The sequence below is a fragment of the Ambystoma mexicanum genome, chromosome 10 (assembly GCF_040938575.1).
Source record: "Ambystoma mexicanum isolate Mex_15411 chromosome 10, UKY_AmexF1_1, whole genome shotgun sequence".
NCBI lineage: Eukaryota > Metazoa > Chordata > Amphibia > Caudata > Ambystomatidae > Ambystoma > Ambystoma mexicanum.
The window spans coordinates 149456747-149480035 of NC_090932.1; the positions used below are offsets into that span (position 1 = coordinate 149456747).

Consider the following 23289-nt stretch of genomic DNA (forward strand, 5'->3'; position numbering starts at 1 on the left):
GATTCAAAGATTAATTAAAAAAGAGGAAGCAAACAAAATATGTGATGTGAGAAACCAGAAGGTAGTCTCACTTCCACTCCCCATGTATCTTCTGTTCATGCGGCCAACAAAAGGCCATCGCTTTTGCATCCTGACCCTGGGGTTGGACTAGCGAGGGAGGATCACCTGCGTAGAAGGTCTTTGGGGATTGAAGAGAGGGTGCCAGAGTGGCACGACATGGTATTTCCTATTTCCTAACAGTGATTTATCTTATCCTTCCTCAGCTTTTATAGGATAATTTAGCCCATTTCCTACTTCTCCCCTGAAGTCAGACTAAGTACTGAGAAGAAGAAACTGACCCCCAAGAGTAATGAAGATTACCTATAGGAGACATCACTATAGTACTGAGACGAACAAGAGGGATCCTGAAGGCTGTAGAGCTGAAGGTCAAGCATGTCCTGTTAATTGGACTAATTGTGGTCAACCAGTTGAGCCCGAGACCTTACACCTGCAGCCTGTTGTAGACTCATAGGTATATAAAAGATAGAGTCCACAAATAGCAGTGGCCGACTGGGAAGAGCGAGAAACCTGTGGAAAGTGAGAAGCCTGTGGGGAAGAGGAGCAGAAAGGCAGTGCAGCCCACGAGAATCCCAGAGAGGAACGAAGCCCCTTGAAGCTGGAGAAGGACACAGTTTGGCAGAGTGTCATTGCGTGGCGAGGGAGGCTTGTCTCCAAGGACCCGGGGAGAGCGAGAGCAGGGAGCCGTGAAAATAGGCTGTCCATGTGCTATGGCCAAGAAGTGCTCAGTCCCTGACTAGAACCAACAGTCTAGGGATGTCAGTGGGCAGGCAGTGATATCCTGACTGTGCAACTAAGAAACAGAGAAAGAACAGTTTACGTTACCAGTGAGTGTTAATGAATGAAAGATCCGGTGCGCGTTTGAAAGAAGGAGAAGCAACATTGTATCAGAGTGGTCGCATACAGGCAGCACGTTCTCGCAAGCCTCCAATAAAACCTGAATGGTGAGATAAGAGTTTTCTGCAATTGACCAGCCAAAGGGAGCAATGAAATGTGAGCAAAATACAGAATTGAACAATGCAAGCTAATAAAAGTATGAGAAAGAGTTTTCTGCATGTGAGCAGCCAAGGCGAGCAATGAAGTGTGAGCAAAATACCAAATTGAAAGTTAAAGAGCTGCATTTAAATCCTCCAAGTGTGAATAACCCTGCAATCCTAAATCATGGGAATAAAGTGCTTGGGTAAGGGCAACTGGTTCCATGACCTTTAGTGGGTGGACCGTGCTGTCTGTTAACTGCGCCTAAACTAGGGAGCCCCAACTCAGCATTCCATTTTTACATCCAGTAAACATTGGACTACAAAAGTCAGAGAAAATATATGCAAGGAGGTGCATAATGTTTCCTCCAGCAGGCACTGAGAAGAAGAAACTGACCCCCAAGAGTAATGAAGATTACCTATAGGAGACATCCCTATAGTACTGAGACGAACAAGAGGGATCCTGAAGGCTGTAGAGCTGAAGGTCAAGCATGTCCTGTTAATTGGACTAATTGTGGTCAACCAGTTGAGCCCGAGACCTTACACCTGCAGCCTGTTGTAGACTCATAGGTATATAAAAGATAGAGTCCACAAATAGCAGTGGCCGACTGGGAAGAGCGAGAAACCTGTTAACTGCGCCTAAACTAGGGAGCCCCAACTCAGCATTCCATTTTTACATCCAGTAAACATTGGACTACAAAAGTCAGAGAAAATATATGCAAGGAGGTGCATAATGTTTCCTCCAGCAGGCACACGGTTCAACAATTCTGTTAGGAAGGTCAGATCGGTGGAATCTCACATTACTATTGTGTCTCAGAAGCACAGGACCAGAACTTTCCCAATCATCACTCGTTCAATCCTTCCTTCTTTATGGCATTCTCTGTCTGTAGCCCTCTCTATCTACTCACGCCATATATTTCTAACTGTACCCCACATATTTCAAAGACCTGGGTTGAAGCTATAATCTTTTCGCACCAGAGCCAATGTGTATGATAAGATTGTGCAAATATGAAACTTGGGATCAGAGAAATTCTGTGTTCCTCACCAGACAGTGGCATTCAGCTTCATACCACACAATTATAAGAACAACTGAAAGACACTGGTTATGCTACAGCACAAATAAAAGAGAGATGCCGATAAGATTTGAATAAAGAGCTTACATTATTCATTTTAAAGAATTTCTTTTATACAAATAAACCACCTTCAGATAAATCAAGGGAGACATGTTTTTTGATGCAGCATTACATGTCAAATAGAAGACAATCACGTGAGAAACAAAAATAATGTATGAAGCAAATGTTTAAATAGGTTTCCAATATACCAATTCGACTATTCTAAATATTATTTATGATTCATATTTGTCTAACTGCAGCCAACGCCCCTTGGGCACTTTTAATGCTAACGACACATTCATATCTGCCCAAATGTTTGCGGTACTCACACTATACTAGAATGTATACATACAGTTTCATATTGCCCAATTTAGATTAATTAGAGATGTTTCCTCTAAATATCACAATTCACTTTGCTGCAAGTGTACATCATAGAGGTAAGTGGTCTAAATCATGTTAGCTAAATACCATGTATGTATATTGAATTTCTTCACAGCAGTTGTTTAATATAGGAATTACTGGTTTCAATTTTCAAAATGTACAGGGTATATTAATTCTGCTTAATTTGGCAAAACCTGCCATTTTTTGGTGTGGTATGCTGTTAATATACTATACTTCTAATTTTGCATTTTTTATTCGCTATGCTTTTGTGTGATCGCCATTATTCGTACTCATCAGCAACTCATCCATTGTAAACTTTGTCCTAGGCTGAGGCCATCCCAGTTACAATCGAAGGATGTTTTTGTAGAGTGCTTAGTATGCCTCAAAGTATTTCCCTACTGCCCTGTCACCCCACTGTCAGACGGCCCTTGGTCTGAAGGGTGCCTGGAAGAGCTGGTTCTAATTTCTAGGTATTTTGTATATCACCATGATCACCTTCACAAGCCATGTCAGACCATTGTGGCCTGCAAACTTCACCTTGTAATGGATCTCCTGGTCAAAAGCCCAAAGGTTTGGTATTGTTCTAAGTTGAAATACATGGGCCACTCCTAAATCAACCCTGCATCGCCATACTGGCAAGGAAATGCCTCTTCTTCTTTCAGGTTCGAGAAGTCTCTTTGTCTCAACTGTTCCAACCTGGTCTAACATTCAGGAAAGTCTGTTCCAAGAAGTACTGGTTCACGAAGTCCAGCCTGTAATTCAATCTCTGCACTTGCTGGTTCTCGGTGGGTGCTCAGAAGGACCCAACCCTTCAGGGAGACTTTTTGATTGCAATGTACATAGCTAATATTGGTTAAGGAGAAGCTCCTTAGGATATGCCAGGTCGGCCTGTACCGCCGACTATTGACTCAAAAAATTCAACAGAACTCTGTTAATCTTCCCGTCTATTTTTATGAGGTGGATAGAATCTCTTGTATTTCTCCCCCTGAGTCAACTATGCCTGGGTATTGTCCAAGTGTTGCGGCCGAGATTCTTCCCTGATCTAGTCGTCTCTCCATTCTGGCACCTCTGTAGTAGGGTCACATTAACTTGTTTAAATTGTTTCCCATTCTGGAATCATGGAACAACTTCTTTCCAAGGCTCCACCAGCCCTCGTGACAGGTGGTGCCTTCTTCAATTTCATCTGAGTGGTTCCTCAGGAAAGCAGATTGGGATGGGCTTGACATTCTGCAGCACCCCCAAATATTTGCCCATGTTGTTCCTCAGATTAACATCTACTTCTTGTGAAGGGGTTATGAAAATGGGCTTCCAATGGAGGGCCTCTTAGATGCTGGTCGCCATTGCTGGGCTTTTTAGAATCTGGTGGCTATTTGTACTGCTTGTTGCACATCGGTTGGTTTGGTTACCCAAATGGTCTCTGGAGCTGTTGGGGCAGTGCATTGATGAATTGTTCTAAAATTAAGTTTTCTTATATCTCTATAAGGGTCTTCTGTCCCAACCATTCCTCGGTTTCAGCTCAAATTGCAATACATCATCTGGCGCAAAGTTTCAGAAAACACTAGTTTTATCTCTCTTAACTGCTACAGAAGAAACTCTGCATCATATCCAAGATGCTCTAGGATATCATCCCAGACGGTTTCATATTTGATTTTGACAACCTCATTGATTCCCTTATAAGAGGCTTGGAGTACCCCAGTCAATAACAGGGCAATGTGCAATGGCCAACACTTTTTCTCCCTGAGAGCTGCTCAAACAATCTGCTCGACATTTCTGAAAAAGTCTTACTGGTCCTCTTCAGTTGCACTTTTCTGGAGCAAGCATAGTGGAGGGGCACAGTGTGGGTTCAGCTTTTGTCCTAGGATAGCCAGTCGTCTTGTTACTACTTTACTCAAGTTGGCGTTGAGGGTTGTGTAAGGAAGGCATGGTATCAAGGTAAGACAGACACAAGGGAACCACAGTTCAAGGGTATCTACGCCTATCTAATCCTAGAACTACAGATGGGAGCAAGCTACGACCATCAAATAATAATAACGTAGTCCTAGTGGAGTCTCATCAAAATAAAAGGGCCTATTCTAAAACCGATAATTACAAATGGTGTGAGATAATGTTCATGAAAAATAGTTCACAAAATGATAAGTCAGGATGTTCAGGCCATTGGTCATTGGCCTCCCTTCCCCATATTTTCAGCACGGGAAAAGGCGGTTTACTCAAGTATAGCACACTCTCTGGCTTCTTCGGGCATTAGGACACATTACCAACATCAGGGTCTTCTGTGCCCAAGTCTCTTTAGTCATCAAAGTCTCTTGATTCAGAGGGCCTGATGTACCAAAACAAATGAAGTTCCTTTACATATAATCAAGTCAGGTGAGTCAGTCTTCACCCTGGATACCACAACCTTTAGTTTGGATCCCCCTCTTCGAGGCTCAGATCCTCTTCTCCAATGCTTATAGAATATCTTTTCTCAGGTTACTCACGGTTCACCCTGTATACCCCTGAGCCGGGCTCAGATCCCTTTTACACAATTAGTCTTGCTCAGCCAGGCTCGCACCAATTGCAGTTCGTATTAGCTATCTAAGACTTTCGAATGTGCACAGGGTTTAGCTTGACTCGTTGCAGAACCACTTCAATTTCACAGTTCACAATTGTACATTCTCAGTTGTATACCTAACAGAGACCTTTGAATGGTATCTATCTTGCTATCAAAAGTTATTTCACTCCTTGGATATTCAATTAAATCTGTGTCATTCATCACATACGCCTCACACTTTGTTCTTTGCAGATTTCTTCACACAATGCTGCTGCTTGCAATCTTGGTTCTAACACAGACCGGTCTGCTATCAGTCTTCCCGAATCACCGGCTGTGCAGATTTTATTGGCGCTGCTTTGTTGCAGGAGCCAAGGACAGTACCACAGCGGCAATCGCTCCTCCCCACCTCGGCTATCGATGCGGAAGAGCCCCGGGTAACTTCGACACACAATGCACTTTTCTTCAGCTTTAATTCACTGTCTTATGTTTATTATTCTCATGGGCTTGTGAAAGTAGTGTTTTTTTCTTCAAAGGGTCAAGGGCACTTCCCTCCTGGCAACCCTCTCTGGTCTTGCCGTCTTTCTCCTCGTATTAAACTGCCATCTTGGAACTGCTGCTTCCTTGTGTGTTTTGCCTTACTCAGAGTGTGCTTTCATGCTCCGCCTTTTATCCATGCGGGGAAGTGTGATGCAAGTCAGGTGGGTGTAATTATCAGTAATTGCCTGATTCTGCCTGAGCCTTGTGTTGGACATGGCTTTCGTGTTAGTCCGTTTTCTCTAACAGTGAGCTATCCGTGAGAAAGTGTTTGTGTCGGGAAAGGGGAGAGGGGTATTAGTCTTCCTTCCTCGCAGGAGGGTTTGCGAGTACTTCTTGATGTCTGCCTAAATGGGACGGGTTTGAAAAACACAATCTCAGTCCAAATACAGGTTAGTTCTCAAAAACCTAAGGGCTTGAATCTAGCAAATGTTTCAACCTAGATACTGAGGGCATTCTAAGATAAATGTCTTCTCTCGTCCATATTGAATGTTCTTGAATCTAAAAAATGAAAAGTATTTAAAGAGGCGTGTCCTAGATGGCAGTAGAGCGGTTTGACATTGTGACTGTCCTGTGCTGATGACCCTGGTTCGTCCACTGAACCACCACAGGCTGAGTGGACCATCCCCCTAGTCACTAATAACACTTGGTGTAGGGCTATTCAATCGCAGAGAGGCTGTTCTGCACCTCTAAAAAGAGAAAACCCAGTGAGGAATGGGGACTCTTACCACAAATACTTGTGCCATATAATGATATATATGTCATTTATTACCTGCCTGTAAACATAGTGATCTAGTATCAACCCAAGGCCGGGGTGATTTATCTTGGCCATGCCTGTATCCGGGAATGTGTTGAGAACTATAGGGAATGACAAAAAGCAAATGCTGACTGAACCTCATAGGTGAGCAGCAGCAAGCTGGTGGCCTGAATGGAGCATCACTTGGGAGGAGTGTGAAAGTGCCTAAATGAATTGACCTCTTGAACACTCTGCAAAAAGTCATATATAGCCTTAGAAATAACACATACACCTTTGAGAAAATATTAGACAGTTACCTTGAAATCTGTCATGAGGGCGTTTAGAGACAAGTTGTTCATCTGGTTGTATATCTGTACAACTTTACCCCTGACAGGACCAGGTCCATGTTATTGTTGATGTTTTTATTTTTTACTTTTTTGCGATGCTTTATCATATGATACTTAACAGTGGCAGGTGTTATATGTTTGTCATGGCTTGTATCTATCAATCAGGGTAACTAATACATTTGTGGCACCCTTGACATCTAGGAGACCCTATACCTTAAAGTGAGGTCTACTAATGGCACATCACATTTGCTAGAATGTGCCACTTAGGCAATATATCCCAAGGAGGGGGAGCACTACCGGTACGGTTATGCCCACGGGGCCGTAGTTAGAAGCCCGAGCGAAGTGAGGGCTTTATTGCAGCCCCAAGGGCATTACCCTTCCGGTAATGCCCCCCTCTAAGGGTTATAATGCCATTAGTACCCCAGCACGTCGTTCCGGGGTACCAATAGCAGTTTTTCTCAAATTCAGAAATGGCGCTGCAACCGTTTCTAACACTGGACTGCTTAGCCGACTTGGAGGGTCACTCCCACAGGGAGAACATCATATTTATCATAAGGAAATCCCTTAAGGAGGGGTGCAAAGGAGAACACATGATGTATCCAAGACCTGTTATTTCTTCACAGCAATGTGGTTCATGAAGGTACAGATAGACAGAATTTACAGGGCGGGCAGGGATAGAAAGCATCAAAAGAGCCACTCTGGCCTGTGCTAATAAAGGTTGAAGACTATCCAGGCAAGGGAAAAATAATGGCTACTATACGAGAGAGATGTTCCATTGACTATCTGGATAACTACGTGTAACTTTCTCAGGAACTTCCTTGGCTGATGTGCTGTAAGTGAAGGGACATGCGCCTGATTACTGACTAATGATCTATAACACAAACACAGACAATGGACTTCATTGGGAGTAATTTTCCACCAGTTTTCTTATGGTGGAAAGAACTGTATTTAAAAATTGCACAGTCGTGCCTTCACACCAGTAATACACCAGTCGAAAGCTGGTGGAAAGGAGGCAGAAAACCTGCTAGTCCACAGACAGAGCAATGTGGTCCCACAGATTTTCTGCCAGCTTTTCACTGGTGGATTCCCCGACCAAATATGCTCTGGTTGCCAAAAGACATCTCATCAATTAACCTTTAATGCTATAACCATTAATGGTTGCGCCTGATGGGTGGTACTCTTGGCCTACTTCATAACTCCAAAGCCATCCTCAATGTCTATCTAAATGGTATCGTCCTGGTCCAGGGCTCTCAGCCCAATCTCCTCCTCCTTGATAGGTGTCTCCCACATTTTATTAAATTCCTCTCTTCTCCTGCTCCTCCTACTAGTTCTTCTCTAGCTCCTCTGCCACCTCCTTTGTCCACCGCCTCCCTGGCTCTTTCCTCCTCTTCTCTGACTACTATGCCACTTCCTTCTACCACCTCTGCCCACTCTTTAACCCCTTCACCACTTCCGCTGGGTTCACTTCAAGCCTGTACGCCACCCCAGAAGTCTTTCAAATGTGGCAACCTGCTCCAAGTCGCTACTCTCAACTCTCGCTCTGCTGTTAAAACCTCCTCTGACATCTGCCACCCCCTCGAAGAACTTGACCTGGATGTCCTCCCTTGTCTTGTCGCACATTAAAACACTTGTGTATAGGCGCGTTGTAAATGACATATCACATACCACGTAACCAGTGCACATGCGTGGGTGTGGAGTGATATGTTATGATTAGGGGACTCCTTTATATATGTTCCATGGCTGGAAGTTCTTCCTAATGCAGGCCCAATTAGAACTGGAGGTTTTTAGCTTCCAGAGCAATGGAGGAAACAAGCAGGAATGGTTTTTTATAGTTAAAGATTCTCTGCTGGCATAGATCATCAGCGTTGACCAAAGCACCTACAGGAAATATGAAGATTACCCTGTGTGAAAGAGCCAACACATTCATAAGGCACAGTTAAGAGATATACCTCCTTTGCCTTTTGTGGTAATGTGGGCTGAGAGAAGGATATACTGTCAAGAGGAGTGTGAATGTGGTTCTGTCGCGACCCAAACAGCAAAGTATAACAGTTCAAAGTAAAGGAATGTCCAATCAAGGCTAAATAAATATATATACTTAAATTAAGCACACATGTACAATAATGACTGAATCGAAAAAAAACTACAAAAACCAAACCCTGTAAAAAGTAGACACAATATGCAAGATGCAGCACTCTGGGAAATGAGAGGGGGTGAAAAGGCAATAAAAACCACAAAGGATATGTTCTTCAGTTGAAAAGAGGATTATGTGACCTTGCAAGTTTCTAGGCCACAAAATGGACTAGGAGCAGTTATCAGGCAATGCAGTGTCTTGGCAGTTTGACAACAGCAACCCAGGCTTCTCGTTGCTGTTCGGTGGTTCAATGTGGTTTGGAATGTGTCAGTCGTGGTTTCCAGTGGCAAGAAGATGTCGAAGTTGGGTAGAACTGAATAAGGCTGAGGTTCGAAGCATTACTCAAGAGATGTGGAACATGGCAATCCTCAGGTTCGGTTCAGCGGTCGAGGTTTGGCAGGGGATGGGCTAATGAAGGGATGGGATGCGCAGGCGAGTCGTTTTGATGTGGGGGCTTGAAGGATGCAGTTTGGGAAGAACATCCGGGTCGATTCGATCAGGGACTCGTTCAGCGATGAAGAAGCTGGAGGTTCAAACAGTAATTCGATCAGTGGAGATGCAGCAGTACATTTGTGTTCGATCTGAAGCAAGGGTGCTCTTTCAGATGGCACGGTGCTGTGGCAAACAGGTTAAAAAATGCAGGGCAGTGATTTGAAAATCAGCTAGTGACAAAGGCAGCTCCAGAGGGTCCCGGTGGTTCAGTCTGTGTCGAGCATGCTAGAAACACAGCTTGCTGCGGTTCGACAGTGAAATTGCAGGTATTCTGGCTGTCTTGGCTCTCATGAGCTGTGAGTCACACTCCTTGATCTCAGGGTTAAGATTAATCATTTTCTCAGGCTCCCACACATGGTGGAGGCTTATACGTGTCTTCAGGGGTACTGAGGCACGGTAAGATACTTGGCAGCAGTGTGGCTGGCATGGATGCAGGTCTTGTTCCAGCAGCGGGTCACACCCAATGGTCCCTGGGGATTGTTAGGGGACAGTGCTTGCGTCTGCCTTGGAACACCTGCCTTCACCTCACTACTGGAAGAATTTGGAAAGGACTGCTCTCCAAAAAGGCTACAAAGAAATCTCCTTGAAAGCTAATCAAATTAGTGGCAGGAGACCCATTCCTTAAAAGGCAAAAGTCTTCAGGTGATTGGGCTAAAGCTAGCCTTCTTCAGTGGTCCATTGAAACAAGTGGGCTTTATATTCTGACATCACACCCAAAGTTCTTTCTGGATAGGAAGTGGAGGTCACATAGGGGAAAGATAGAGGCAGAGAGAAACAAGATGTGGAGCCTTCCTCCAGCTGTGAAGGGCTCCCTCTGACTACATGAACCTCGCCCCCTGTCCTTCTCAATGGAATAAAACAACTTTTGATGTCCAGCACCCTTGTGCGAGGCTGCTCCTTTTGAGGATGGGCATGTCATTTGATTCCTGTTCCCAGGACAGCTTCCTGTGGAGTGGGTGTCTCTCTGGGGATGGTGCTATCTGCCCTTACAAAGGAACCAAGAGAGGCAACCCCCAGGGCTACAGTACTGTTGGCATCAGCAAAAACAGGCTATTTGGGGGGAGTACACATAATCTGTAGCTTGAATTTGGCTTCCACTTTACAGAAGGGTCCATCACAATCAACAAACGGAAACAGACTTCATTGGGACCCATGACAGGGTCAGCAAACACTCAGAAGCAATGTGTGTGGACTTCGATTCTAATAGGCCCTTCTTTGTAGTGAGGGACGCAGCAGGTTTGCAATTACAAGCGATACAGAGAGGATACTCGCAGTGTTTCTAGCTCCAAAGCTAGACAGTGCACGTGCAGCACTGCAGTTCAGTCCTGGGCTGTGTAGGCTAATTGCAGACCCATCAGCTCTTCTGCCTTCTTAGAAGTAAGGTATGCTAAGAAAGTCTACAGGCTGGTTGGACCAACCAGCCCAGGGGAGGAAGGCACCTGATTGAGGTCTACCTAGTCGAGTTGAAGACAGGGGTTCTCATGGAAGCAGTAGTGCTCTCGTGGTTCTATGACAGTCCTTTGGCATTGGATGTGTGGGTACACTGATTGAGCTTCTTGAATGGTTTCAGACCTATTCTTTAATGCCAAACTAATGCCGGGCAGACTCAGACCTCCAATGGTAGGGGCCTGCAACATTCAAACATATAGAGGCTGTCCCCTCATGCAACCCCACAATGTGCCCAACAACCAAATGCACTCTGGCTGGGATTTGGATTAGTACCAGACAGACTCAATCTCCAATTCCAACCAATATAGGTAACCAAAGCACTGACAGGGAGTCCTGAACAGAACTCTTGCAAACGTGCATGTACCTATGCACCAATTTTCAATTTCAGAAAGAAGGCCATAGTGCAAGGTGGCTCAGAGAACAGGGCTTGCACCATGAGGGGCAGCCATTTTGAGTACATTGTAGTCGGAAAGGAAACATCGCCATAAAAGAATACAGATTAATGCTTGTGCTTTTGACGTTTTTACATTGCTGATTACTTTCAAAGTGTGTTCTCATCAAATATGGGTGAATTCAGAAGAGGATGAGGTCAGGTTCGGTTTTTGAATGAAGAGGGGCAATTGACACTGGGGATGATTGAATAGATGTAATGAGGGGCATCATCGAGATATGGAATTGGGTGAACAAGTGGAGGCTTCCCTTCTTTCCCGGCCCTGTTTTTCCCTATTATTCCAAAATGCTGCCTGTGCACATGAAAGAACTCTGAGATATGGAGGAAGGGAGTTTGCATCAGTCGGAGGGATATATGTATGCATGGGGAAATAAGATATTTCCTCTGCTGCAAAGCAGACTTTGAATGATAAAAGACAGAAAGGCGTGTTTGCAGGGATTTCCAAAAATGCTCAAAAATCATCCAGAGACGAGTCTGGCAAGAGGTTCATCCCCCATATGTACAGAAGTCTGGCTACCAGAAGCCAGGATGGGTAAATTGAAGATATCCAGTAATAGTAAGTGAGAAAGGATCTTGTATCTGAGGAAACATTGACCGTTATGTGGCAACACACCACCCAGCCAGTAGAAGACATCCAATGACTCGAACACCAATGCGAAATATAATACGCATGGTACTCCTGACTCCGCTCCAGCAAAGCTCCTCACCTTCTAAAACAAATAGGTGTTGCAGAGGATGTGGAATGGAGGGTGCCTATTTCTGCATATGGTGAATTTTCCATAGGTTAGGGCAGTTTGGCAGATTAGCAGTGAGGGAGATCCTATCCTTTCCCATACCACATATTGCTTTAGGACCTCTCCATGAATATGGTGCGCAGTGGTGAAGTGCGGTGCTAAGTGTGGTGCTGTCTCGCTGGCCCGCTTCCCTACACTGCTCTACCTATGCTGCTTGGGCTACTTTGCATGGACTAAGACTTTTCCGCCAACGTACCTCCTTCGTGCGACGTGATTGGCCGGATGCGAATGGTACGAGGGATTCACCCCAATCATCAAGAGTTCTATTCAAATACGTCTGTGGAATACGTCTGCCGCTTGTTGTTTCCTGTTTGTTAGCGTAGTAATCACTGGTCCTTCCATTTCATTTGTTCACAGAGGTTTGAGCCCGCCTCCCTTCCCAGCATCCTATTTCACGAGTGTGCCCACGCAGTGGCACGCGCCCAGTGGTGAAGTGCGGTGCTAAGCATGGTGCTGTCTCGCTGTCTAGCGAACTAGCGCACAGCGAAGGCAACACTCACTCTCAGGTAGGCTTATAATCCACATTGCGTGGTATCAAGAAAGTGTTATTTCATTTTTAAGTGAACATAATGGTCCTTCGTAAAAATACTTTGAAAACAGGCATGCCGGGAGTTATTTTGGGACAGTCGGCTGCCGTAGCCCGTCCCTTGTTCAAGCAATCAGTTCTACCCTTTACCATCCCTATTGGCACTAAATTACAACGTTCTTTGTCCCTTACATCTGACATACAGTACCATTCAAGTATTGACCTCCCCATAAAGGAAACAGATCGATTGACTGTTTTGCATACGTCAATGCTGGCGGATGACAGTACCTTGGCTCTGCTGGCCACGGGTGCTGCTGAGGGGCTACTGTCGCCACCTACACTGACTGATCTTAACTCTGGGTCAGCTGCATCTAAAATGTCTATTCAACCAGAGGTCACTCGACCCCCTTCCAGGGTCGAGGCCAACTGCTCCATTACTGAAAGTACAGCGAACAATTGCTGCCCCAGGGAAGTTACTGATACAACATTGGAATGTCTTGCAGGGGAACTACAAGCCACTACCCATTTAAAGCCAATTACTCAGACTTCTTGTCCTCTCCTTCAGGAAGCCAATTTAGATAACCGCATTCACTCTAGCAATGTCACACAGTTGAAAACAACACCAGCCATAATCATGGAACCCGGTTGGTGCTTGGTGGCTGCCCAAGTAAACGTGCGCCGAGCCCACAAGCAATTACGAATAACGGGCGAAGAAATGAGGATATCATGGAATTCATGAATTTATCTAACAATTCTTCCGGTCCCACTTCTGATGTATTGTATATTTGTTCAAATACTGGAGATCTAATACAACTACTGGAAGATCTTACACATAATGTCACCATTATACCTGCTAAAAGTACTTCCTCCCCCCAATCTATCCACTCTAACTCTGCACCATCTCTAGTACTAGATAAATCCCATAATCACACCATAAATGAATCGCCATCATTTATAGCGCCCACTCCTCGGCGCACACAATTCCAAGAAGTAGATCAAACATCCGTATTTTTCATACAAAAGTCTCAAGACAAGCATTTCTCATTTCCTGAAGCTCCAGCACTAAACAACACACTGAGTGCAATGAACACTGCATTGCTAACCATAGCAAAATTGTATGAGGTATTAGACAGCAAAGTGACCTACCAACCAAAGCTCATAGAGCAATACTTTGGCAGGGATTCTACTATTGTGATGAAGAGTTATATTACTGCAAGTGACATTCAACATGCAACCTCTCTTCCCAGAGATCTCAAAAACCCTATATATGATACCGGGCTACCCCAAACTCTGAACGTTGAAATGGGAGCCAACTGATACTCGAAATCCAGTGCAACCCCAGACCATTACCGATGATACCATCCACCCACCGACTGAGCCTGGACTGGCACAGGATTCCAAATTGCACACAAAAGATCCAACCAATATTTTCAAGCTGTTCACTACATTCTCGTCTATATCATCTAACAAATCGGCAATCTCCCAACGTTTGAGGAAAGATTGGAAGAGAATCAAAAAATTGACTAAAAAAAAAATCATTGCCCGAAATCAAAAGATAAATCACGAAAATGTATTAGAATTGCATCTCGATTAGAGAAACATTCAGAGTCTTTAGCTCCTGAAATAATAGTGAAAGCGACATCATCATTGACACCATATAAACCACTTGATGATTTAGTGGCCTTAACTAAACAGGCCACTTCGGCAAACACTTTATCTTTATCCTTGACTCCATCCGAGACCACAGGTCCATTAGTCATGAGACCCGAGACCTATATCACAGATCATAGTGTGCCTTCAACATCTCTAATAGCTCAGCCAGATTCGAGGAATCATGTTGAGTCAATTATCGCCCAACTTCGAGATGAAATAAGAGCTTCCATTAATGCATATACTTTGCATTCCCCACCAACAGTACAATCAGTTTCTTTATCTCAAGCAGAGGCCACTCAGACTATGATGACTATGACCACAAGGTCTCCCGTGGACCTGCCTGGAAAACCTTTACATCAAACAGAGGCCATCCAGACCATGTTGACTACGACTGTAAGGTCCCCTGTGGACCTGACTGAAAAATCTGTTGCTGACATGATCCCACAGGCTATAAATATTCAAACTTCCATCGATAATCATGCAGAACATGATAAATTCCTCAAGGCTGAGTCCTTAAAACAGCCGCAGATTCAAACGAATTCTGTAGTGAACCCTGTAACAGCTTGTGGCATACACATAGAGCCTGACTCCCAATTTACAACCCCAATGCAAGAATTAAGAGAATACATAAATTCTTCCATTGATTCCTACTTGCTTGAACTTAAATCAATCAATCGGGATCACAAAACAGCAATAACGTCCGTACTACCTGAGACGAATATGCTGTTACAAGGTCGTAATAGACAAATGATCATCTAAGTCATAGACAGAACATACATACGACCTATGATATATATACACGCAAACTAGTTGCAAATCCCCAGAATTTACATGCTATTGGTAAATCGTTACTCTATTGTCTTAACTTGAAATGTCGTGCCTCATCATTTCCAACATACGTTCTTAATAGAACAAGTACATTGAACATCTGCACTGACGTTCCATTTTTGAAAGAGCTAACCACCACCGACATTGAACTGGTGGAATTTGCAAATCAAAATGACCTATCAGAAGTCAAAATATATGTAAGTTCAGGCCTAGTGTTCAATTTACTTAGGCAGGCAAGAATATCTCTGTTTGACTTGGGTTTCATCTTGTCTCAAAATATCAACCCGAATAATCATAAAGCTGAAAAAGCTCAAATAATGATATATCAATCACAGCAAAATGATACATCTAAAATAATAACCCCTTGTCAAACATCTATATCTTCAGGAATGCAGAAGTATGGGGGTAAATCATAACAAGAGTTTAGGAAAGATACAGTAACTCTTCTCTGCTGGAACACCAGGGGCCACATTCACCTTATAAACTCAGCCACGAGTGATTTGGATCAATTTGACATTGTTGTATTACAGGAGACGTGGCTCATGGTCACCCCAATCTGCACCTCGCACACAGTTCTCTCTTCTTTTGCTTTCAAAAAATCAATGGGGCGGCATTCCGGCGGTCTTCTTTTAGCTGTCAAGCATGACAGCGGTTTCAGTACTGTGACATATCCATCTCTGTCCCCCTATTTCCAAGCAGTGAAACTAACTCGAGGCAGCGCGAGCCTAGCTGCCATTGACATATTTTGGAGTAAACGGAATCTATCAGATGAAATATTTTTTATGTATCTATTATGTCATCTGGATAACATAACTGCAGATCCTAGTATAACGTTCTCTATCATTCTTGGTGATTTAAATCTCCATATTTTACCAGCTGAGAATGATAAACACACGCCTGAAGAACGATTATGGTGTAAAATTATGCGAGAAAGGGGATTCGTCATGGTGAATGACACTGTGTCTGGTGATGTGCCTGCATCTTCAACCTGGTCATGTGGTACGCGCCAGGCCATCATATATTACATCTATATAAGCAAGAAATGTTTACTGCAGGTACAGACTATGATTGTAACACCTTTGTTTGTGAGTGATCATAATAAGCTCATCATGCACTTTGACTTTCCATCCGAACAACAGTCCTTGAACAAAAACATTCACTTACATTCTCTTCAAGTGAATAAAAGCAGCACTCGCTTATGATGGAATTCGAGGAAACTAGATCACTACAAACACATTCTGACTGACTCTTTCAGTTCCTCATTATCCAATGCTTCCAAGTGCTATGTCAACATGATGCAAATTTTCAAGCAAATAAAAATGCATGATTCTAGCATCAGACACAAGCACCAGCATATCTTTGACCCGGAACTCCAACAAAAAAGGCAAAGCTCAGACAGGACATATGCAATTTAAGATATGAGCCAGCAACTAATAGACCAGGATTAAAAAGAAAGTTGAAATCCACGTATAGACATTGGTTGAAAAGTCAGAGGTGCCTCCAATACCAGAAAGATAGTGAGGAAATGCTGAGGCAGATAATCACCAAATCAACTAGTGGCATTTGGAATTGTCTAAATGTGCCCACCTTAAGATCCCAGACTGCTGTGCTTACTTCTGCTGTCCCAAATGATAAATGGTGTGAGTATTTTAAAGATCTTTATCATTCTCTGTTTCCGGACTTCCATTGGGGTTCACTGAACTTAGTATCATCTCATGCCTTTTGATTGGAACATGCAGATATATTAGATTGCATTAAAAATCTTAGTCAATCAAGAGCGAGTGGTCCGGATGGTCTACACAATGGAATGTTAAACGATCATCCCCAAGAATGGACATCCATTCTCTTTGAAACCTTTAAGCATATTTTTGCTGTGGGTGAAATACCTAAATCATGGAGACGTTCAATCATCCTTCCAATTTTCAAGAAAGGCTAGAGGGCTCACCCTACAGCCTATCGCCCCATCGCCCTTCTTGATTGCCCGGGCAAAATATTTGCTCGCCTTGTCTTAAAACAATTCAATTCATGGCTTGATTCTAGTGAATTGTGCAATCCATTTCAAACAGGATTTTTGCCCGGGTTAGGCACTGCAGTAAATGTTATCACTTTAAATTTGATCATTCATCATGCCCACCAACAAAATCACGCCCTGAACATGGCCTTCATTGATTTTCGTATGACGTTCGACGCAATTCCCCACAAGTTACTATACAAAAAACTCATGGATAATGGCATATTTTGAAGTGGATCATCCAACTGCACTCAGGCACTTCTATCCAGATCAGGCTAAATAAAGAAGGTTTATTATTGGAACCAATAGAGACCGCATGTGGCCTAAAACAGGGCTGTTTATTAGTGTCAGCAACATTCAATTTCTTTATTTCAGACATAGGACAGGAATTTGCATCTATCATCACAGATTCACCAAAGGTTAATGATGTCCAAATTAAACATTTGTTATATGCAGATGACTGGTGCTGCTCTCGAAGACCGCGAATGGTCTCCGCGCTTTATTGAAAGTTCTAGATAAGTATTCAGTCGCAAACTGTATAACTATCAATATATTGAAAACCAAGGTAATCCAATTTGGTACAACAAAACAGCGAAGTGCTACTTATCAGTGACCCTTACAAAGGACAACCTTGAACACAGTGTTGTCATATATGTGCTCAGGCACCTTTGTCACGCATAACTTGAATGCTAATGCTGATGATCATCGAGTTAAACAAAAAATATTAACAGCTGTGTCTCAGGCCCGTCTAATCAAAACCAAGTACTGTAAGTTCTCCTTGATCCCAATATTAACTTACTACAAGCAAATGTTTGTCCCAGTTATTACCTATGGAACTGAGGCCTTTCTAAAAAAATCATATAATTATTGGACAGTCATTGAGGGTTGTTATTGGAAACGAGTTTTGAATTTACCATTGTCGCAACCTATATGTATCGTGAGACATGAGCTGGGCCTATTGTTGCTATATGCCATTTGTAAATGGAAAATTTGTTCACTTCATAGAAAATGTGTAATGGCGATCGATAAGTTTGGTTTAATCAACATCATTGCAAAATATCTTTTATTTTTCAATGGATGTGTTTCCTCTGACCTGGAGAACAAAAGCGCAGGAAATCATTAGTGAAATAGGTATATCAACATCACTATTATTAGAGAATCCAAATAAAGCCAAAATACGTTCATGGGAGTATGATTGGGTACAAACGCGCAGTGCGTGTACACGATATCACACATTCATTGATACTCCCTTTAACATGAAACGTTATGGCACAACCGAAAGCTATCTGATGATTTTCCCTAGTTCACGATTGCGAGATGATTTCCTGCGCTATCGATTGAACATTTGGCCAACCCATGAACTTTTATATAAACGCAAGTTAATATCTGTGAGCGAGTTACCCTGTTGATTTTGTAAATCCGTTCCAGAAACACTGAAACATCTTTGTACAGATTGTCCATCATTACTCATGCAAAGAATCATCTATTTCAAACCGTTGCTAATGGATCATGTCATAACTATTAGTGATAGATTCTGGGAGCTGTTGTTTTATTCTCACAGGCAGCCGTTAAGTTACGCTATTCTGAACATTTTCTATAGCTTGAAACTTAAGGACAAGAGACCAAACCAAAGCAAATTGTGATTAAGTGCATTTTAGTTTTTTGTTTTATGAATTAGGACTGGTGATTGTTCTGTTTTCACTTTTATGAATGAAGTTTTTTTAATTGAATCTTGATTTGTTATTTAGGAGTTATTATTGTCTCACAATTGTCATGCTTGTTTTTTTCACTTGAAGTACTTAGATATGTCATATTAATTGTTTTATATTTTTTTCATAATTGTATAACTTTATAAATGTTGTAGATACTGGAAAGAATGTAAAAGGTTTCTAATTGTATTTGTTGAAAAATCAAGTTTACTTGATTAAAACAACTTACAAATAAAAATAAATATATGACTACTCAGAGGGGGAACCAATAATGAAGTTGTTGCCTAGGTTCTGGTGGGGCCAATTCACTCATTCAAGCTTTATAGGGTCAGTTGGGGGGGGGGTGTTGTGTCTCCATCAAAACTAATGTAGATGAAAGAAAATTGACTGTGCTGCGCTTCGAGAAAATCACAGTTCTTCACCTAGAGACAAAGGACTGATTTACCTTCATGTGGCCACCCCTCTTGGACTGGACAGCCAAAGAATATAATGCAGTCATGGGTCAACCAAGACTCAGAGCACAGAACATATTCAATACCTAATCTAGCCACCTGTGATGATTTCTTGAAATTACAGTTTCTTTTTAGATCCTTGCGGTCAATATAACAAACCTCTACTATTTCCGGGGACCAAGGTAATTTTTCGAGTTATCTTTCCGCACTTTCGCATTTCAAAGCTACCACTTGCCATCTGCCTTCTCCCCGCTGACTGTGTGAACTGGTACATGGGCCACTGGTTACCTGAATTGCACGGGTGGACTCTCCCATAATCCCTGTTTTTCTTTATCCACCAGAGCCGTAAAAACCTTTACTGCAGAAGCTTTGCCACAATAAAGTGGATCGGTCCTACTGCAGGTCTTTCGAGGTCGACCAAGTGTCTGTGAATAATATATACATCTCTATATGCATAAGCTATAATTTCAGTACCCTGGTTGTAGGCTGACAACTTGAAAATATGTCAGATAAAGATTGGCTTAGAGGCTTTTCACTACCTTGCTCTCGTACTTATAAAGTTCTTGGATGCTTTCCCGTTCTAATTGTGCTGTGAAGCTCTGCTGCTTTTTCAGTTAATGGCTCACCATGAATCTAGTAGAATTGATCAAAACATTCATTGTAATTCTTCTCGATTTTTACCCAACATAATCAATGCGAGTGTTGAGATATCTCATGTGATATTTTCCAAATATTGCATGTGGAAATAACCACACGGTTTGGGGTTGGAATACCTTGTGAAAACCGGAAGTATTATTTATCAACAGCTTTGCACCAATGCCTAAGGTCGAGGCATGTTTTTCGATTGGTGTTAGCTCATCCCATCACTTTTGAAATATGCATTTTTCCGCAAAGAAGCTAAGAATGTATCTTAATTCCTCGCCCTCTTTCTGCATGAAGATGCACAATTCATTGGAGGGTCATGCCTGACCCTTCTCTTGATTTTTTTTTCTTCATGTTCCATGGGACTGCACTGTTGTGAACTGCTTCCCTTATGCATTTCCTTCCCCTAAAAAGTGATGAAAATTCTTTTGACATGGGGAATACAGAATGACAGTCATAATACATTCATGCTCCTCAGAAAACCGCATGCAACGGTAAGTACTACAACAAACAATATTTTACAGATTACTAAAGCTACACTCCCATTATAGATTTTCATGAATTTTTAAAGTGGATAGATTGGAAAGATATCTGTCGATAAGTGCCCCTATCTTTATTCAATGCGAACATTACGATCCTGATTATTTTATTTGTGATTTTCTTTGTTCATCAGACTACCATTCCATTTACATCGGAGTTCCTCCACCTCAAAGTTACAGGCGAAAGAGGAGACGAAGAAAATCAACATCAAGTCGAGAGAAAAGCAACAACAATGAAAGATACTATGGGGACCGTGATCGATCAGACTTTGACGAAGGGGAAAAAGATGGCAATGATCATGGAAACAACAACATTGGCCGAACCAGTAAGTAGACATCCTAAACACATTGCGGCCTTGTCAGGTGCGACATACCGCTTAACCCATCGTGACTCCAAAGATGGGGATTGTCTGGAGGGTGATCCTACTGAAGTTACTAGAAATTCACACATTTTTAGGGGTTGGTCGTAGCTTGATGAGGTGGTGATTTGATTGAAATGTATGGGAACTATTTTTTCTGCGGGAAGGGGGAAATGAGTCCAAGCAGAAGAGGGGGGGCATCTTCCAAATGAGGATGACTTGAGAGATGTGAATGTCCACAGTCACATAGGGCATCCACATAAAAAATGCCCGCAATATTTTTGTACATAATAGTTTGCAATTTTAGTTGATGCTTTTGAGCTGATTGAGTAAATGTCCCTGATTGCATAGTTATGGCATAACTATATGTTTAGACTCCACCTCAAAATATGAATAACATTGTTCAAATAGAAAACAAGAATTTTCTTCCCAATTCCAATCCATATTTTCTGATCTAATTTTTGAAATGTTGCGTTCTGACATGTGCCAAATTTTCTGCATTGTCACATATACCAGGCATGTTATTTTATTATGTTAACGGCCTCTTGGCAATGTAGAACAGCTGCGATGAAGATCGGCAGCAAATTGAGGACGGCATTAAATGTCAGTGGTAAACAGGTAAGTTTTTAACAGTTTATGAAAATGCAGAAGTTTCTGGGTAGCTTTTCGCGATATTGGTAGCGTATTCCGTAGTCGGATTGAAAATATGAAAAGGCATTTACCACCTACCTATTCTGAGTCTTTTAAATTTTGCTGGTTTCAATAGCATGTATTCCCGTGATTGTAAAGCTCTGCCTGATATGCAATGGATAGTCATAATAGGCTTTGCGTGGAAGTCATTAGGCCTTGAATAATGTTCTCCTACGAAATGGAGGCCAATGAAGAGCACCAGTGCTTGAGTCAAAGACGAATATCTGTCCCTTTGCAGGCATTGACTTTCAGCAGTATTTTGCAATCTTTGTAGTTTCGGGAGCAGATAAGATGGAATACCCAGCTAGATATCACTAGACAAGTCTTAGCCTAGTGAACTTGATAACCCAGTCCTTTAAGATGAGTAGCAATTACCCGGGAGATGGACTGGGATCCAGATTTTTATTCATACATCTTTAATCAAAACTACTGAAGTAGTTTACGAAAGGAAGACTGTATTACTATCAATTATCTAAAACAGGGAGCATAACAAACATCAACGAATTCGCTCAATCCTCTTGCTCAATGCATTTAAGAAAAAATGGAGAATTTATACACAAAACTCGTTATCAATGACGTTGACCTGTGTCACTACCAACGTCATCCTACGTGGCAAACTACAAAACCTATGAGTATGGGTGATTGGCTCTGAGTGAATATCTAAGTATATGATCCATACTAGTCTAAAAAAGTGTGACTATGTGATTGGTTACTTAACATCAGGTAGGGCAACTAAGCCCTCCCCTAAAAATGACCACTGTGAACATCACTAAATACACGGCGTCCCATTGGTTTACACAACTATGGGACCCCTAAATACGCAGTCCTCTACAATTGGTTGGCACTCTAACCTCCGTCAGTACTTTTCCATCTACGTCTAGCAGCATGCAGGCTGGCCATCCAAGTGCTGTGGAGCTCGCCTTAACCATTGCTTCCCACCAATTAGCATATCAGTCCATCATCACCTCAGTGGTCTACTGTCATTTAGGCTTTTAAGCTCGGCTGTGAGAGTGTTCTTAGCTCTCTTTACAGTATCTGTCAGGGATTTCAACCTGGGGCCATATTACAGAACTTGTGCACGTGTGCAAGTACAATTGTGCACAGTATTATCACTATGGCATACATTACCGTATTACAAAAAATGTATTCCTTCAAAACATTTTTGCACCTGGAACCACTGTATCTAAACGTTGCTACTGTTAAAAAAATAGACCAAATTAGTTTTTATTAGGACAACAATTAGATATGTGTATTGTGGTTGCTGTATAACATTTAAAGAAAATACTGAACAGAATTCTTGTTGTTTTATGCAGTAAACTTGAACAAAAAACCACCTGGTTTATGTTTGCCCTAGTACAAATGTTTTAGATAACACCAGGGTCGGATTGGCCCATCTGCCACTCGACATGTGTAGTCCCTGGGGGCCGCTTTCTTCCCACGCCTGTGCCGGTTTGAAAAAAAAAATGTTTGAACATTTTTTTTTAAACAAACAAAAAGCACCCGCAACGGCATAATTACCTTGCTTTGATGGTTGATTTGCATGCATGATGTGTGCATTATAAATTATGATGCATGCATCATTCACATGCTGCTGCAGCATATGGCCAACTGTGGCCAACTTTGCACCAGACCTGCAGATGAACTTAACTGGTCTTGTGTTAAATCTCAGTTACCAGTTTAATGGTATCCACTACAGAGTAATTGCTCATTTCACTATAGCTGATATGATAGCCCAGTGGATTGAGCACTTGCTGCTGTGATGTGTGTGTGATCTGCAGGTTCGAATCCCAGCGAGGCCATCTCAGCCTTTCATCCATCTAAGGTCGATAAATGAGTACCGACACAAGTTGGGTGATATTGTGTGCATATTTGTTGTATAAAAAGAGCGTAAGTGC

General features: G+C 42.4%; 1 protein-coding gene across 7 annotated transcripts in view; it reads left to right on the forward strand.

The window, feature by feature from the left end:
- SLC4A5 (solute carrier family 4 member 5) overlaps positions 1-23289 on the forward strand; it is an 802545-nt gene that overhangs the window by 110225 nt on the left and 669031 nt on the right. For all 7 annotated transcript variants that reach the window (XM_069617635.1, XM_069617636.1, XM_069617640.1 and 4 more), the window contains exon 3: positions 20480-20671. In XM_069617635.1, coding sequence (XP_069473736.1) covers positions 20480-20671 — 192 coding nt within the window. The remainder of the gene's footprint in view (positions 1-20479; positions 20672-23289) is intronic.